Genomic DNA, 18,799 nt, shown 5'->3' on the forward strand with positions numbered 1-18,799 from the left:
GAGGACAGGAGAACAGAGATGAGGCAGGACTGATTGGGAGGTCTGGGTTTTGATGCAAAGTCCATCCCATTTCAGCCATGACTTCTCTCCATCTCTGAGGATGTTCAGCCTGTGGAATCTAGCCAGGAGAGCCTCTTCTTGAACCTATCAGAGTTCAAGGACAGAGAGCCAGGAAAGCTTCGTTGTTAAGAAGCCAACCTCCAGAGTCAGGAACAAGCCTGGGTTTGAATCCCAACTCCGTCATCCCTAGCTGTGAGGGTTAAGGCTAGTGATTGAAACTCTCTGAGCCTCAGTTTCCTCATCTGATAATGATCGTCAGGAAGATGATGGTGGTGATGGTGGTGATGTAAGGGGAGGAGGAGGATGAAGAAGATCCTGATCCGATGAAGGTGATGAGGAGGAGAAGGGTGGGAATGATTTGGGCAATAGCGTTGGTGATAATGAGGCAAATGATACTGGTGCTGATGGGGATGGGGATGGTTGCTATGGTGACCATGGGGGTTATGCTGATAAGGAGAAGTTGGATGGTGATGATTATGATGGTGCAGATCATGACAATCATAAAGCTGATGGTGGTGATGCTGACGGGGGTGGGGACGATGATGAGAAGTGACGGTACTAGTAAGAGCCTCCACTTCAGAGTAAATGTGGAGAGTCGGCTGGGATACTGTGACCTCGAGCGACTTAGCTTCTGTCTCACTTCTGCCATCTTTAAAATAGTCATTAACATTCATACCTACCTCCTACGGTTGTCCCAAGGACTAAATTCACTAAGACATATGAAAAGTGCTTGACACGTAGTAAGTACTTAATAAACGCTGTCGTTATTAATAGTAGTATTATTTCTGTTGCTATGTTCCCCTTATTTTCAGAATCATTCCTGTTGATCCTGGGCTGGTATCACTAGTCTTGTTATCAGTGCTCTAGACGGCACTTGTATGACTCATCACCTTGGCCCGCAGGACTGGTTTCCAACCCTATCCCTCTTGCTTCCTGTGTCTTCTGTCATTAAGTTTTGGGGATGTTAAGCTGCCCAGGGGTTCTGCATAGGATTCTGCCAGGAGTGGGGCCCCCTGTGTTCCTAGATGAGGAAATGAGGGAAGAGGGAGGGAAGGACAAAATCTATGTCGTGGTCATCCTAAAACGATGTCCACAAAATGGGTGTGTGCCAGCCATCAGTGCCAAGCTGGATGAGCTCACCTTCATGCTTGATCCTACGAAGGGGCAGGCTGCAGGTCCAAAGCTCCCCGTCTCCGTGTAGAGTCAGGTGGGTGAGCCCTGAAGGTTCTGCACTGACTCAGGACTTTCAGAGCAGGGTGGCCAGCCCGTCACTCCAGACGTCGAGTCTTCCTCACGTCCCCTGCCTTGCCTTTCAGGGATCTGGATGGCAAATCACACAGACCGCTACCCCTCGGTGTGGAGAACGACCGAGTCTTCAATGACCTATGGGGGAAGGGCAACATGCCAGTCGTCCTCAATAACCCGTATTCAGAGAAGGAGCAGGTAAGTGGTGGTGCCAGCCTGGCACCCACACTCCATGGCTCCCTGAATCCTCTTGGGGAGACAAATCCCAAACCACGTGGGGGAGGAAACCAGCCAGTGTAGCTGGAGAGCTGGGGTGGGGGGCTGAGGCCAGGAGTGCTTATCCTGGGCTATGGATTTTGGCTTGGATATGGTTGAGTTTACTTTGCGACCTTGCTAGTTTTCAAATTTTCCTTCTGTTTCTACCAGGAAAGACATTCACATGGTTTGAAATTTAAAAGATATAAAAGATACATGGTAAAACCTTTTTCTCTCTCCCGTCATCCCAGCCACACAGTTTCCCTCCCCAGAGGCGAGCAGTATTCATAAATCATCATTTTAGGGGTCCTTTTAGCAATATTTTATGCATAGACAAACAAATACACAAACATTATTTTCACGTTTTTTTTTTTAACGTCTTTATTGGAGTATAATTGCTTTACATTGTTGGGTTAGTTTCTGCTGTATAACAAATTGAATCAGCTATAGGTATACCTGTATCCCCATATCCCCTCCCTCTTGCATCTCCCTCCCACCCTCCCTATCCCACCGCTCTAGGTGGTCACAAATCACCGAGGTGATCTCCCTGTGCGATGCGGCTGCTTCCCACTAGCTATCTGTTTTACATTTGGTGCTGTATATATGTCCATGCCACTCTCTCGCTTTGTCCCAGCTTACCCTTCCCCCTCCCCGTGTCCTCAAGTCCATTCTCAAGTAGGTCTGTGTCTTTATTCCTGTCTTACCCTTAGGTTCTTCATGACATTTTTTTTCTTAGATCCCATAAATATGTGTTAGCATACTGTATTTGTCCTTCTCTTTCTGACTTACTTCACTCTGTATGACAGACTCTAGGTCCATCCACCTCACTACAAATAACTCAATTTCGTTTCTTTTTATGACTGAGTAATATTCCATTGTGTATATGTGTGCCACATCTTCTTTATCCATTCATCTGTCGATGGACACTTAGGTTGCTTCCATGTCCTGCCTATTGTAAGTAGAGCTGCAGTGAACATTGTGGTACATGACTCTTTTTGAATTATGGTTTTCTCAGGGTATATGCCCAGTAGTGGGATTGCTGTGTCATGGTAGTGCTATTTTTAGTTTTTTAAGGAACCTCCATACTGTTCTCCATGGTGGCTGTATCAATTTACATTCCCACCAACAGTGCAAGAGGGTTCCCTTTTCTCCATCTAATTGCTTTAGGTGTAAGCTTAGGTTGTTTATTTGAGATTTTTCTTGTTTCTTGAGGTAGGATTGTATTGCTATAAAGTTCCCTGTTAGAACTGCTTTTGTTGCATCCCATAGGTTTGGGGCCATCATGTTTTCATTGTCATTTGTTTCTAGGCTTTTTTGATTTCCTCTTTGATTTCTTCAGTGATCTCTTGGTTATTTAGTAGCATATTGTTTAGCCTCCATGTGTTTGCATTTTTTACAGTTTTTTTCCTGTAATTGATATCTAGTCTCATAGCGTTGTGGTCAGAAAAGATACTTGATATGATTTCAGTTTTCCTAAATTTACCAAGGCTTGATTTGTGACCCAAGATATGATCTATCCTGGAGAATGTTCCATGAGCACTTGAGAAGAAAGTGTATTCTGTTGTTTTTGGATGAACTGTCCTATAAATATCAATTAAGTCCATCTTGTTTAATGTATCATTTAAAGCTTGTGTTTCCTTATTTATTTTCGTTTTAGTTGATCAGTCCAACTTTGGTGAAAGTGGGGTGGTAAAGTCCCCTACTATGATTGTGTTACTGTCGATTTCCCCTTTTATGGCTGTTAGTATTTGCCTTATGTACTGAGGTGCTCCTCTGTTGGGTGCATAAATATTTACAATTGTCATATCTTCTTCTTGGATTGATCCCTTGATCATTATGTAGTGTCCTTCTCTGTCTCTTGTAATAGTCCTTATTTTAAAGTCTATTTTGTGTGATATGAGAATTGCTACTCCAGCTTTCTTTTGATTTCCATTGGCATGGAATATCTTTTTCCATCCCCTCACTTTCAGTCTGTATGTGTCCCTAGGTCTTGAGTGGATCTCTTGTAGACAGAATATATACAGGAGGTCTTGTTTTTGTATCCTTTCAGCCAGTCTATGTCTTTTGGTGGGAGCATTTAATCCATTTACATTTAAGGTAATTATCGATATGTATGTTCCTATTACCATTTTCTTAATTGTTTTGGGTTTGTTATTGTAGGTCTTTTCCTTCTCTTGTGTTTCCTGCCTAGAGAAGTTCCTTTAGCATTTGTTGTAAAGCTGGTTTGGTGGTGCTGAATTCTTTTAGCTTTTGCTTGTCTGTAAAGATTTTAATTTCTCTGTCGAATCTGAATGAGATCCTTGCTGGGGAGAGTAATCTTGGTTGTAGGTTTTTCCCTTTTATCACTTTAAATATGTCCTGCCACTCCCTTCTGGCTTGCAGAGTTTCCGCTGAAAGATCAGCTGTTAACCTTATGGGGTTTCCCTTGTATGTTATTTGTTGCTTTCCCCTTGCTGCCTTTTTTTTTTTTTTTTCCTGCGATATGCGGACCTCTCACTGTTGTGGCCTCTCCCGTTGCGGAGCACAGGCTCTGGACGAACAGGCTCAGCGGCCACGGCTCACGGGCCCAGCCGCTCCACGGCATGTGGGATCTTCCCGGACCGGGGCACGAACCCGTGTCCCATGCATCGGCAGGTGGACTCTCAACCACTGCGCCACCAGGGAAGCCCTCCCCTTACTGCTTTTAATATTTTTTCTTTGTATGTAATTTTTGATAATTTGATTAATATGTGTCTTGGCGTGTTTCTCCTCGGTTTTATCTTGTATGGGAGTCTGCATTTCCTGGACTTGATTGACTATTTCCTTTCCCATATTAGGGAAGTTTTCCACTATAATCTCTTCAAAGATTTTCTCAGTCCCTTTCTTTTTCTCTTCTTCTTCTGGGACCCCTATAATTTGAATGTTGGTACATTTAATGTTGTCCCAGAAGTCTCTGAGACTGTCCTCAATTCTTTTCATTCTTTTTTCTTTATTCTGCTCTGGGGTAGTTATTTTCACTATTTTATCTTCCAGGTCACTTATCTGTTCTTCTGCCTCAGTTATTCTGCTATTGATTCCTTCTAGAGAATTTTTAATTTCATTTATTGTGTTGTTCATCATTGTTCGTTTGCTCTTTAGTTCTTCTAGGTCCTTCTTAAATGTTTCTTGTATTTTCTCCATTCTATTTCCAAGATTTTGGATCATCTTTACTGTCGTTACTTTGAATTCTTTTTCAGGTAGACTGCCTATTTCCTCTTCATCTGTTTGGTCTGGTGGGTTTTTACTTTGCTCCTTCATCTGCTGGGTATTTCTCTGTCTTCTCATTTTGCTTATCTTACTGTGTTTGGGGTCTCCTTTTCACAGGCTGCAGGTTTATAGTTCCCGTTGTTTTTGGTGTCTGCCCCCTGTGGGTAAGGTTGGTTCAGTGGGTTATGTAAGCCTCCTGGTAGAGGGGACTTGTGCCTGTGTTCTGGTGGATGAGGCTGGATCTTGTCTTTCTGGTGGGCAGGACCACGTCTGCTGGTGTGTTTTGGGGTGTCTGTGAACTTAGTATGATTTTAGGCAGCCTCTCTGCTAATGGGTGGGGCCGTGTTCCTGTCTTGCTAGTTGTTTGGCATAGGGTGCCCAGCACTGGAGCTTGCTGGTCATTGAGTGGAGCTGGGTCTTAGCATTGAGACAGAGATCTCTGGGAGAGCTCTTGTTGATTGATATTACACGGGGCCGGGTAGTCTCTGGTGGTCCAATGTCCTGAACTCGGCTCTACTACCTCAGAGGCTCAGGCTTGACGCCCGGCCGGAGCACCAAGACCCTGTCAGCCACACGGCTGGAGTGCCTTCGGAGTTGGAGAAGCTGGCCTGCAGTGGCTCTCCTTCTGTGCTGCACATTAGAATCGCCTGCTTCTTCCTTGTTTTGCCCCAGAGGCAGTGTTCCACAGAGACATACAGTAGCCTTGAAAATAGTCCCAGCTCTGAGATGGCTTTTTTTTTTCCTTTGTGCTTAGTCGAGTTTCACTTGCTCACAGGGGGCCACGTGCAGAGGCCTCACACCCATCTCTTCCGACCGGAGTTCCTAGTGTGGAATGGCTTCCGCCAGCGCCTCAGCTCAGGCGGGCCGTGTGCAGAAGTGGGTCGGATGACATTGCAATCCAAGATGGCAGCCCAGGGCCCTGTGCAGAGAGCTATTTTCACATGTTTTTACACAAATGAGAGCACATCATACAGGCAGACCTTGTTTCATTGCTTTTTTTGTTTGTTTGTTTGTTTTTACAAATTGAAGGTTTGTGGCAACCGTGCACTGAGCAAGTCTATTGGTGCCATGTTTCCAGTAGCATTATTTTTAATTTAAATTATGTACATTTTTTAAGACACAAGGTTATTGCACACTCAGTTGGCTACAGTATAGTAGTATAGTACATATAGCATTTGTATGCACTGGGAAACCAAAACTTTAGTGTCACGTACTTTATTGTGGTATTTGCTGTATTATTATTGGTCTGAAATGAACCCACAATATCTACAACATATGACTGTATTGTTTTGTGCCTTGTCCTTTCACTTATCAACGTATCTTAGAGATTAGTCCTCATTAGTAGGTAAAGAGTCCTGGTTCTTTTTTCATGGCTGCATAATATTCCATTATATTGCTCTGCCATGTTTATTGAGCCCGTCCTCCAAAGTGGATACGTGGTCCATTGCCAATATTTTGCCGTGACATTGCTATAATGCATGACATTGTGCAAATACCTCATTCACAGATGGGTGGGCTTATCAAAAGAATAAATTCCTACTAGCAGAATTGTTGACTCAAAGGTCATATACATTTGTGACTTGGGCAGATATGGCCAAACTGCTCACCACAGGGGTTGCACCATTCCCACCTGCTAAGTAGGCGAATGACTGTTTCCCCACAGCCTCACCAGCTTGGTGTGTTATCAAACTCTTCAGTCTCTGCCAATTTTCTGAGAAATGTTTTAACAGCTGAGTCAATATGGTGAGAGTGGCTAGATCTGGCTAGAGATTAGCAGAGCCTTTTTCTCACCTAACAGACCAGACCAGAGCAACCCTGGCATGTGAATTTCCCACCCCTCTGCTGCACCAGTGCAAAGTATGGGTGGAATGGCCACTCAGCAGGTCATCCTCTTCCTTCCCTCCACCTGTCCCAAGCCCTGGATGGCACAGGCCAGGTTGCCAAGCTCTTTCATTCATGATTAAATGAATGTTGAATCTATGGACAGCCCCTTTCACTGCTAGCCCACATAAGCAATGACTCATAGCCTCTCTAAGTAGCTTCACAGGGGAGGATGAGACATTCCAGAGCCTCAGTGGGAATTGCTTTCTTTAGCTGCTCATGGTTGGGAAGATAAAGACATCAGGGATTCCACAGTAGGTCAGATCCATGATGCCACCGGCCAAGCACGCCCCCTCTTGCAGGGACACCTGGGAATGTTTGGTGGACAAGCACAACTGTAGCCTTCTATTATGCTGTCCTCAAAAATCCAGGCCATACTGTGAGTGTAAGGACTGTTATTATCCATTAATGATTAAATGAACAAATAGAGCTTAAATTTTCTTTACATTTTCTTTCTTAACTGAAAGGAAAGGGTGTTGCCATAATGCAAACCCTCCCAAGACAAAGGACAGAAAGAGGTAGCCTCAGGCCAGACCCAGGCTGTCATGATTTGTTAAGTCTGTACTATATTGTCCTAATTGACAATTTATGTTTGTACTTTGAGTTTATTGCCAGTGTTTCAAATTTTCATGTAATTATCACATTTACAACTTATCTTACAATATCTACATTGACCCTATATTTTTATGGGGCAATAATCTGCCTGGACTGAGTAACAGCTGTTCCCACTACACAGGGTGTGTGCTCTCCAGTTTGTCACAATTCCCACCACTCTCTATTGTGCCCCTCTCATTACTGCCAGCTGTTCATTGTCATTTATCATAACATTAGTGCTGTTGGTTTTCTTATAATAGGATGAAAGTTAAATCTTTTCATATCCATGTCTTTATTATAAGTGGCAGGTAGAGACTGACCAAGAGGTTCACACATTTCAGGAAAGATACGAAAGATTTCATGTTTGTGAGAATGAAGAATATTCTTATGTGTTTAATATGCAACCATGTGTTCTGTCTTGAGATTACCCAGCTGGCTTTACTGATTTGCCTTACCTACCTGCCCCCTCTATGTATCAGAGTTTGGGATTGCTGGTCTGTAGTAACCCCTGACATCTGGAGTAGAGGGAAGAAGCAGAGGAGGCCTTGACCCCACCAGAAAGACCCTTAAAGTCCTGCTGAAATCTGAGTGATAGCACGATTATGGCTATTTCCTTTCAGAATTTCCTTTCACTGGTTAGACAGTGACAGCTTGAAAAACATAAACTTGAACTTCAAGCCAGAGGAGTATGGTTCAATACTGGGGACAGGACAGGGAGATTAATAGGACCAGAGAGGGGCTTCCCTGGTGGCGCAGTGGTTGAGAGTCTGCCTGCCAATGCAGGGGACACGGGTTCGAGCCCTGGTCTGGGAAGATCCCACATGCCGTTGAGCAACTAGGCCCGTGAGCCACAACTACTGAGCCTGCACGTCTGGAGCCTGTGCTCCCAACAAGAGAGTCCGCGATAGTGAGAGGCCCGCGCACCGTGATGGAGAGTGGTCCCCGCTTGCCGCAACTAGAGAAAGCCCTTACACAGAAACGAAGACCCAACACAGCCAAAAATAAATTAATTAATTTTTTTTAAAAAAAGGACCAGAGACCTTCTTTGCAAGGCATCATGATGAAATGATCAGTATCTTAGTCTATTTTGGCTGCTATAACAGAATACTGTAGACTGGGTGGCTTATAAACAACAGAAATTTATTTCCCACAGTTTTGGAGGCTGAGAAATCCAAGATCAAGGCACTGGCAGATTCAACGTCTAGTGCAGGCCTGCTTCTTGGTTGATAAACAGCCATCTATGTCTGTGTCCTCACATGGCAGAAGGGGCAAGGGACCTCTCTGGGGTTTCTTTCATAAGGGCACTAATTCCATTCATGAGGGCTCCACCCTCATGACCTCATCACCTCCCAAAGGCCCCACCTCCAAAACTATTACACAGAGGTTGGGTTTCAACAGAAGAATTTGCAGGGGACATGAACATTCAGTCTATAGCAATCAGGGGGAGGTGCTGAGAACCTGCCTTAAGGCCTCCTCTAAAATGGAAATTCCATTTCCTTGGAGGAGAAAGGGTGCTGGAGAAAGGGGAAAAGACAGTCTTCCTGAGGTTAAGACGGCCAAACAGTTTTAGACATGGGAGCTCCTGGAAGCATGACATACAGACCAGCAGTGCTTGGATTTACACTCACTCCTTTATCATTATCAAGTCCTCACTGTAGTCCGTGACCCAAAAAAGGTTCAAAATCCCTGGCCTGTGAGATTATCCAGGCTCTGCTGTCTAACACTCAATTTTCCAAATGTCTCTCAGAAATAGAGCTGAAAAGAGCTGGAGACCCAAGTGCTCAGTTATATTGGAGTCCCAGTGCTAAAGAAACAGCCCAGCTACCTCCTGCTAGACACCCTCACAGCCACAGGGCTCAGAAATGTTTCCCAGGCTGAGCAAATTAACAGAAAACCCAACGTGATTCTTTCTGACCTGAAAGACCAGCTCCTATGCTTAGCCTCTTCTCTACCTGCTCAAAGCCACTTTACCTGGAGCTCCTGGAATCAGCTTCCTTCCTCCCAGTTGTAACCCACATTTGTTGCCTTTTTAGGCATCGGTGGAGGGGGTATTGTTAATAACAATAACATTGTTAATAACACAAAGAGAGACCCAGACACTACCTGCCTTCCTGAGTCACAAAGAGACAGGAGCTGATGGAGGAGCAGCTGGTCTGCCTTTTCCCCAAGGACTGGGCAAAAGACAACAGAGCCCAGGTGAAGCAGGGCAGATGCAGGCTAGACATGAGAAAGAACTTCCTGACTCAGACGACTGTTAGGTCCCTGAAGGAGTAGTGTGGTCTGTCCTATCCTCTTTGATACTCTTGTTTGTCCAGACTCAAGGAAAATCGAGCCACAGAGGCAACTTCTCTTAAATTAGCCTCAGAAGGCTGAGATGTTAATCTTTACCTAGTGGTTACTTCTCTTGCTAATAGTTTGGGTCACCAATGGGTAGAGCCAGTGAGACTCAAGTCCCTGGTCACTAGAACACAGTGTGTGAATGACTCTGTGATGCTTATCTTTAACATCCCCTTGCAAATTGTATCTGGCCTGGGCTGGTGGATGGAATGAATCGGTTCACCCATCACACAAAAAATAGTCACCCAATACCTGCCGCCTGTGCAGCTCGGGGTGGAAGCAAAGGTGAGCAAGCATCGCCCTCCCTGCCCTTGAGAACTTCACAGGTGAATGTGGGGAGACAGACACATGGACAGTGCAATTAATCCTAAAATAGAGAGGGACACAAGACACTGTGGGAACATAAATACCTCAGGCGGTATCAGGAAAGGTTTACCGGAAGAGGTGACATTTGATCTGGGCTTTGATGATCATGTAGGAGTTTGACTAGAAGAAAGTGGAGAAAAGCATTACAGTTTTAAAAGGAACAGCGATGGCTGATAAACTATGTTTCTTTTTCTTGCTAAGGATTATTATTTGATTGCTGAGGTTGTCTTTGATGCTAATACCACCTGAGACACATATTGAGTTTTGACACTTTCTAAAAGCCCCTTACATAATAACCCTCCTAAGTGGAAATGCTACCCTAGATTAAGGACATGAGAAAGTGCTGTTTGTCCATTCTCCCTGCAAAACCTTAGGATTTGAAACAAGCCCTTCTCTGCTTCCCTTCTTATTAAGCATCTATTTTTCTTGCCTGCCTGATTTGCTTTCCTAAGGGGTAGGGGTAAAACCGTGCCCTGCTTGGGAGCAGAACGTCTATTTTCAGATACTAATTAAGCATCCATCCAATCCTTAGTGGGTGCCATGGGGGTCCTGGGCCTGGGGGAAGTGGCGTTTCCATTTGGGTTTCTTCCTTCTTATTCAGCCAGCTGCCCCTCTCTCCAGCCTCTTACTGACAAAGGCAACAAGGTAGTCAGAGAGATGATTCTTATTTTGAAATCTCCCTCCCCACCCCATCCCCACCACCTCCTCAAGAACCTGGCATTTCCTCACCCCTGGGGACATAGGGCTTGCTAGCTTTCAAAATGTCAGAATCTGCTGAGAAGCTTTTCCCTATTTCCAGGTAAGTGTCAGCATCACCCCAGCCTCTCTGCACAGCTCCAAATTATAAGGCAAAAGGGGAGTGCTTATGGGCTCTCAATCTTCAGAGGTGTCCAGGGCCCCTCTGGGAGTAAACACCCCAACCGGCCAGCTGCTGCTGGCTTTGCTGATGACCAAAAGGGGCCAGCCAGACCCAGCCAGGCTGTGTCTGGATGAAGGCAAACCAGCACAGCCCTCTGCCTCTCAGCGACAGCCCAGCGTGCTGCAGGGAAATCTTCTAAGTCAGCCCTGACTCACTGCACGTAATGATGTCGGGGTAAAAATAACAATAACGCTGATAACAATACCACCCTGCAGGGGGTGTGGTCATTCTAATCCCTGGACTCACGCACAGCACTGGGATCAAGAGCTCACCTATGCGGTCAGCCTAGGTTTGGCTTCCTCCTTCTGGTGACCGTGGTCAGACAACTCATTAGCATCTACGCTGAGGCTCATAGTGGCTTATGGGCTCGTGGAGAAGTGGGGAGGAAGAAATGAGGTACTGTATGAAATGATAGCATCTGCTGTCACGATAAAAGCTAACATTTGTTGAGCAGAGGCAGGCACTGTGCCAAGCACTTTAGATCCACAGTCTCATTTAATCCCCAGCCCAACCGAATGGAGTACTCTTATCGTTCCCATTTTACAGATGAATAAACTGAGGCCCAAAGGGTTGAATAGCTTGAAGAAGGTCACTTGACTAGTAAGTGGGCAAGATGGGACTTGAACCCAGGCCATGGAGCCCTAGAGCCACTCTTAACCCTACAAGGCCTGGCACAGAATAAATGCTCCAAAAAAGTTCATTAGTGTCATTATTATTGTCGATGTTGTGATTTGGCTAATTATTACATTGCTGAGCTAGGCATCATATCGCTAATTTAGGTAAAGATGTATTGCTACTGATTATATTGCTAATGTGAGGCAGATAGGGCAAGAAGACCTGTCCCCATTTTGCAGATGACACCCTCGTGGCCCAGAAAGGGAACGCGACCACCCACTGAGTCTTGGTGACAAAGCCACGTCTCTTTCCCTTTACGACGACATCATCATCCCTGTCAATCGTTCAAATCAATGATGTGTATGGCATTTACCTCCTGGGGCCAAGCTCTAGGAATACACAGAGCAGGGAGCAGTAAGACCTAGATGGAAAAAAAAGGAAACTTCCAGGGCCTGGATTCCAGGCCCAGCTCGGTGGCCTATCAGTTGTTAATTTGGGGTTAGTCAGTTTACTTCTTAGAGCCTCCATTTCCTCATCTGAAAAATGGGTTACCATGAGGAGTCCATGCACCAGTGGTTATGCAGTGGCCTAGCCTGGGTGAGGCACAGAATAGGCATTTACTGAATGTCACTTGAAATGAAATTGATATGATCACGGCCCTTGAGTTCAGAGCCTAGAAGTCATCTTTTCCTCGAGTATTTGCCTAACCTCCAGAAACAACCAGTCTCAAGAGAAGCTCCAGACACAGACACACACACTGCAGTGATAAGTTATCACACTGTGATAGTTGCGGTTTCGTAGACTCATGAGCAGATGTTCCCCACAGAGCCTACCTGGCTGGCTCTAGCAGATTCCACTGGCTGCATTCAGGGTACCTTCCTGGGGGGGCCTGTCTCTAAGCACTTGAGAAACCTCTTATGTTTTGAGATTAGTTTCTCTCTGTGGGAAAGTGCCCCCAAATCCCTAATATAAGTTGCAATTAAACCCATTTCTGCCCCCAACTCTATTGGGCCAGGTATCCTTTGCCTTGATCTGGCTCACGACCAAAGTGAGACACTCAGGTTGGATTTTCCCCAAAGCATTTTCAATACCCCCATCCCACTTCCTCGAGTTACCAGGGGTTCCTGGATTGTCCTCAAACAGGGCGCAAAGGATGCTCTCCAGGAATTTATATTGAACAGGGTCCCTCAGAGTTCCCAGTGGCAGCAGAATCCAAATCTTGTTGATGTTTCACATCCCTCCACCCAGACCATCACCTGCTCAGTGACCTACAGGGTCTTCCTAGGTCACTTAGTCAAGGGACCAGCTTTCTATGACCTGCTGCCGTAGGTGGTCTGAGCCAGGGTGGAACCAGGAAGTGGGGCCTATATTGATGGGTGTTCGAGTTCAGCCCTGCTGGAATTTCCACATTTTTTTTTAATAAATTTATTTATTTTTGGCTGCGTTGGGTCTTCGTTGCTGCACGCAGGCTTTCCCTAGTTGCGGCGAGCGGGGGCTACTCTTCATTGCGGTGCATGGGCTTCTCCTTGCAGTGGCTTCTCTTGTTGCGGAGCACGGGCTCTAGGCACGCGGGCTTCAGTAGTTGTGACTTGAAAGCTCTAGAGTGCAGGCTCAGTAGTTGTGGCGCCCGGGCTTACTTGCTCCACAGCATGTGGGATCTTCCTGGACCAGGGCTCGAACCCGTGTCCCCTGCGTTGGCAGGTGGATTCCCAACCACTGCGCCACCAGGGAAGCCCTGCACGTATTTTGTTAACTGTTTTTTTTAATAGTGAATATATTCAATGCAAGCTGTTTGAGTGTTGTCCGTGTAGGACAATGACATTCTAGCTCAGGAAATCAGTGACTCCAATCTGTATGCTCATTTATTGCATCAAACCGTATTCAGATTCTTTCCCCAGATAGGCCGAGTTGGGTCAAAGTCATTTTTTCCTCCTCTGTTTACAAATGGATATCAGCTGCCAAAGCCACCTTCACATGGAGATTCTCGGAAGTCCACAGGGCCCCACCCGACTTCTATTTTCTGAGGGTCCCAGGATGTTTAAGAGGTAAAAAGTCCAAAACATGATCACCAAGCTTGTTGTGCATTTTAAATATTTACATTTAGCAAGTTAATGCTTTTAATAAACACACACAGAACAATGCAATATAATAGGGATGGGCCACAAGATAATTACAGGGTTTCTCAAAATTAATTCATAGTGCACATATACATTCTTGTCTGGCAATGGGACCAAGTTTAAAGTTGTCTAATATTCTGATCATCTTGTGAGATCATTGTGACTACAAGCATCACCTCATTTGGAGAAAGCAACAACAAGCTAACTTCAAAACCCCTTGGGACTTCCCTGGCGGTCCAACGGTTAGGACTCTGTGATTCCACTGCAGGAGGCGCGGGTTCAATCGTGGCGGTCCAATGGTTAGGACTCCCTGATTCCACTGCAGGAGGCGCGGGTTCAATCGTGGCGGTCCAATGGTTAGGACTCCCTGATTCCACTGCAGGAGGCGCGGGTTCAATCGTGGCGGTCCAATGGTTAGGACTCCCTGATTCCACTGCAGGAGGCGCGGGTTCAGTCCCTGGTCGGGGAACTAAGATCCCACGTGCAGCCCTGCAGGGTCAAAAACAAAAACAAACAAAACCTCACCTCCAGAGGCCCTTGTCTGTGAACCCAAACTGTGATGAGTCTGACTCCCAAGCACCCCCTTCCGTAATCACCCTCCACAGACTATAGAACACGGACGGTTGAATCAGGGGGAAAGAGAGAGAGTGGGGAAAGAATAAGCCATTTCAAGCTTCTGTGGAGTTATTATAAAGAGTGAATCACTTTAGAAATCATGCTTTGAATACACTACAGGGAAATTATACTCCAAGGTACTTAACGCTGTTGGTTAAGTTTTATAAGTAGCAATTTTTTAATTGCACGGATGGGTGCGTACTTGCTGGTTTGTGGGCCCGTGGTTCTAGAAACTGAGCTGCCACAGCTCCCAACCGGGTTATACCTGCTGCTCTGAGGGGTGGTACCCACAGATTGGAACAGTGCCGCCTGGGGCTGCAGCTAAGGGGCTGCAGCATGGTGTGTGGTATCCAGGCCCTGGTTTGGATGGCCCGCTGCCCGGCTCTGCCCCAGCGTGCTGCCCTCATTTTACAGCAAGCCAAGCAGGGCAAGTCGCTGAAGGCCTATGAGGGAGGAGCTGGCACTGACACCAACAGTGAAAGAATGAGAACTTACTTGCTTTGCACAGGTTTGGGCCTCAGCTCCTAGATTCGTTTCCCAGAGCTGTTTTCAGGAGGAAGCACCACAAACTGGGTGGCTTAAACAACAGGAATTTATTAGCTCAGAATCTGGAAACCAAAAGTCTGAGATCAAGGTGGCTACAGGGTTAGTTCCTTCTGAGGGCAGTGAGGGAAGGAGCTGCTCCAGGCCCCTGTCCTTGGCTTGTAGATGACGGTCTTCGTGTTCACATGGCGTTCTCCCTGTATACGTGTCTGCCTCCTAATTTCCCCTTTTTGTAAGGCCACCAGTCATATTGGATTAAGGCCACCTTAATGACCTCATTTTAACTTAATTTCCTCTTTAAAGACTCCAAATAAGGTCACATTTTGAGGTCCTGGGGTTAGGCCATCAAGGTATGAATTGGGAGAACACAGTTCAACTCCTAACAGTTCCTAATATGTCCCAGTTTCACTGTGAGACTCCTGGCTGTGACAGCCCACAATCGGAGGAGGGCAGGGCGCGTGGCCTCTGTTTCTAGATCTGCCAGATTCTGATGTCTAGCATCTATCTTCCTGCCTTAAATTCCTCCCTCCACGTTCCCCCCACTCCCACTCCTTACTTCCCAACGTCTGCTAAAAGGCTCGCATCCTCCCACTTACCTAGACCGGAAGCCTCCAAGTCATTGTTGACTTTGTTCTTTTCCCTCCCATCCTCTCATGCTACAAGGCTCTTGTCCGGCTTCTGGCACCCCAGCTCCCATCTCCTGCCTTCCTGTCGTCTGCTCCTGCAGCTGTATTTTCCACCCTCCAGGCCCCTCCCCTGCACTGGTGCAGCAGCCCCCTCCTGGGTCTCTGAGCCTCCACCCTCTCCCTCCTGTAGTCCCAGCAGTCACATACTTCCTAAAATTCAGCTTCGATAATGCCACCCCCTCCATAAGGCAGCTTCTCCACTGTCTACTACATCAAGGCCGAAGCCTTTGGCTTAGCATTTAAGGAACTCCACAATTTGAACTGCGTTTATTTATTTATTTAAACATCTTTATTGGAGAATAATTGCTTTACAATTTGAAATGCATTTAGACCTTATATTAAATAGCTCAAGCTGCCAAAACAACAACCACAGATTCAGCAGCTTAAACAACAGAAAGTTGTTTCTCACAGTTCTGGAGGGTGGTGTCAGCATGGTCGCATTTGGTGAGGGCTCTCTTCCTGGCTTGCAGACGGCCACCTTACACAGCCTGTGCACACAGGGAAAGAGAGAGCAAGCGATCTCTCTTCCTCTTCTTATGAGACCACTAATCCTATCAGATTAGGGTCCTGCCCTTATAACCTCATTTAACCTTAAGTACCTTCTAAAAGCCCTATCTCCAAATATGTCACAATGGGAATTAGAGCTTCAACATATGAATGCTAGAGGATACAATTCAGTCCATAGCAGACCTCAAATGAACATGTTGTTGAACACGTAGTGTGTGCTGGGCACCGGTCTAGAGACTGGCAAAAGAGCAAAGTGGATGGTGAGTAGGCAAAAAACTGTATCTATATGTAAACATCTATAAAGATATATGTAAATCTATATAAGATAAAGAGATATAACTACATGCATTCATGAGCAAATACATATACACTCATAAACTACAGGCAGTGATAAGTGCTATGAATAAAAATAAAGCATGATAAAGGGGCAGAGAGTAACAAGGATGGGACGCTGTTTTAGAGAATGATCAGGAGTGATCTCTGACTCAGCAATGTTTAAGTGGATGGAGACATAAGTAAGATAGGTTAGCTTTCAGCCACTGGAATTTAATCCTTCAAATCAGAAGTCTGCAAACTTTTTCTGTAAAGGAGAGGATAGGAAATATTTTTGGCTTTGTGGGCCATCCCATCTTAGTCTCCATCACAACTTCCCCACTCTGCCCTTGTATTGCAAAAGCAGCCATAGGGCTTCCCTGGTGGCGCAGTGGTTGAGAGCCCGCCTGCCGATGCAGGGGATGCAGGTTCGTGCCCCAGTCCAGGAAGACCCCACATGCCATGGAGCGGCTGGGCCCGTGAGCCATGGCCGCTGAGCCTGCGCGTCCGGAGCCTGTGCTCCGCAACGGGAGAGGCCACAACAGTGAGAGGCCTGCGTAATGCAAAAAAATAAAAAAAAGCAGCCATAGACAATATGGAAACAAACAAGGTTGGCTGTGTGCCAATAAAACTTTATTCACAGACACTGAAATTCAAACTTCATGTAACTTTCACCTGTCATGGGGCATTATCCTTCTTTTGACTTTTTTATTCAACAAGTTTAAAATGGGAAAACCATTCTTAGTCCATGGGCTGTACCAAAGTAGATGGTAGACCAAATTTGGCCCACGGGGCCAGTTTGCAAATCCCTGCTTCAGAGCAGGCAGCTAGAAGATGCTTCTCCCAAGAGAATGGGGATCACTGTAGGGCCTAGAACACAAGTCCCTGGCACATAGTACGTATTCAGTGTGTATTTGTTGAAAGAGAGAAAGCAGGGAGGGAAGGAAAGGGGCAAGGAATGAGGGTGCTGGGGCTCCTACAAGCTGAATTCCTGGCTCAGGGCCCTAGGCTGACATGACCTCACCTGCTGTCTCCTCTTGGGTTGCGAGACCATTTCCTTCCATTTCCTCAGGGCCTCTCTGCAGGCTCCCCAAGCAAAGAGGTGTTGACAAAGCCTTTGAAATGCCCAGGAGCTCAGAGCCTCCTTTGCAAATTTAGGAACAGGCATGGAGGAGCCCTCCCATAGAACCCACTGAAATCAAGTCAGTGTCTCCCGCGACCTGAAAAGCTTCCATTGTCTACCCCAGACACAAATCCAGAAACAAACACACACAGCCACAGCCCAAAGTCCACTTGTGCCCCATCCCCAGCTTAACAACCCACAAGGGCCACTAATCTGAATTTTTAGCTTAGGTCCCCACTCAGAAAAGTCATTTGCATCCCCCCTGCAGGCCCCTGGCTGCTCTATTAATCTCCCCATTTGTCCCCTCCTGTGTCATCTAATATTACTGCTGGCTAAGTAAAACATCAAAGCCCAAGTACAGCAGCCCTGCCAGAGGCCTCCTAATGCCTGGTTTCAAGTGGGCAGTTCACACAGCCTGGGGTGCGGAATGGCACACCTCGCGCCTGAGCCCCCGGTTACTTGTCTCGTAATGACCACCCCTCACACATCTGGACCCTCAGCACGTGGCCTCTTTTACTGCCTGTTATCTCACTCCCTCCACCCTGCCAATGATGGCTGCCAGCTGCCTGCCCACCGGCCACACCCCACCCCTCTCTTCCTCCCTCCTTGTCAGGCTCCCCACCCTCCTGCCCTCCTGTCACCTCCACGGGTCCTGGGCCCGACCCCACCACCAACGCCATGTCTGTTATCCCCACTGTGGGATTCCAGCTGCCCCTCAACCTCCAGGGTGTTAAAAGAGAGTTTCTAAACGGGCTAAGTGACGCCCTGCCTAGGGAGGACGGCTGGGGTGCCTCCCACGCGGGAAAGGTAGGATTTTATTTTCTCAAGGATGCAGGTCATCGGCACAATCAGAGGAATTTGTCACCACAAAGGCCTGCCCAGAGGTGCCCTCCATCACCTGGGCATCTGCTGGAAGACACAGGAGTGGAAATAGAATCCGAAACAAAGAAGCTTTAGGTTGTCTGGACGGGCCTTCCAAGGAAGTGGAGTTTGGACGTGGCTTCACGTGGGGACATGAGTAAACTAACTTAAGAGTTTAGCAGGATAGAAGGGCAAGTAGGGAATTTGCCTATTCCCTGTTAGGGAGTTCATCTACATCATTCTCCTGCTCCCGGGGTGGCACTACAGCAGTAATGCTTATAGCAGTAGTCGTTGTAACAGGACTACAAGTTTTACTAGTAGCAGAATAATGACACCAATAGTGATGAAGAATGGCTACCATTTAGGAGACTGTTGCAGTCACCCCAATGAAAGATGATGGAGACTTGGACAGGGTGCTGGCCAGTAGATGGAGAGAAAGGGGACCAAATGGATTCTAGAGTTATTTAGAAGGCTAAAATGGATGGGAGTCGGGGATGGATTGGGGGGTGGGAGATAAAGAGGATGATGTCCAGGAAGC

General features: G+C 46.5%; 1 protein-coding gene across 1 annotated transcript in view; it reads left to right on the forward strand.

Moving 5' to 3' along the window:
• The window catches only part of NOS1 (nitric oxide synthase 1), an 86,375-nt gene that overhangs the window by 13,601 nt on the left and 53,975 nt on the right, over nucleotides 1–18,799 (forward strand). The window contains exon 2 of the mRNA XM_022598025.3: nucleotides 1,377–1,503. Coding sequence (XP_022453733.2) covers nucleotides 1,377–1,503 — 127 coding nt within the window. The remainder of the gene's footprint in view (nucleotides 1–1,376; nucleotides 1,504–18,799) is intronic.

This window comes from Delphinapterus leucas, chromosome 14, assembly GCF_059928025.1.
Source record: "Delphinapterus leucas isolate spDelLeu-1000000601 "Yukka" chromosome 14, BTC_Dleu_Yukka2, whole genome shotgun sequence".
NCBI lineage: Eukaryota > Metazoa > Chordata > Mammalia > Artiodactyla > Monodontidae > Delphinapterus > Delphinapterus leucas.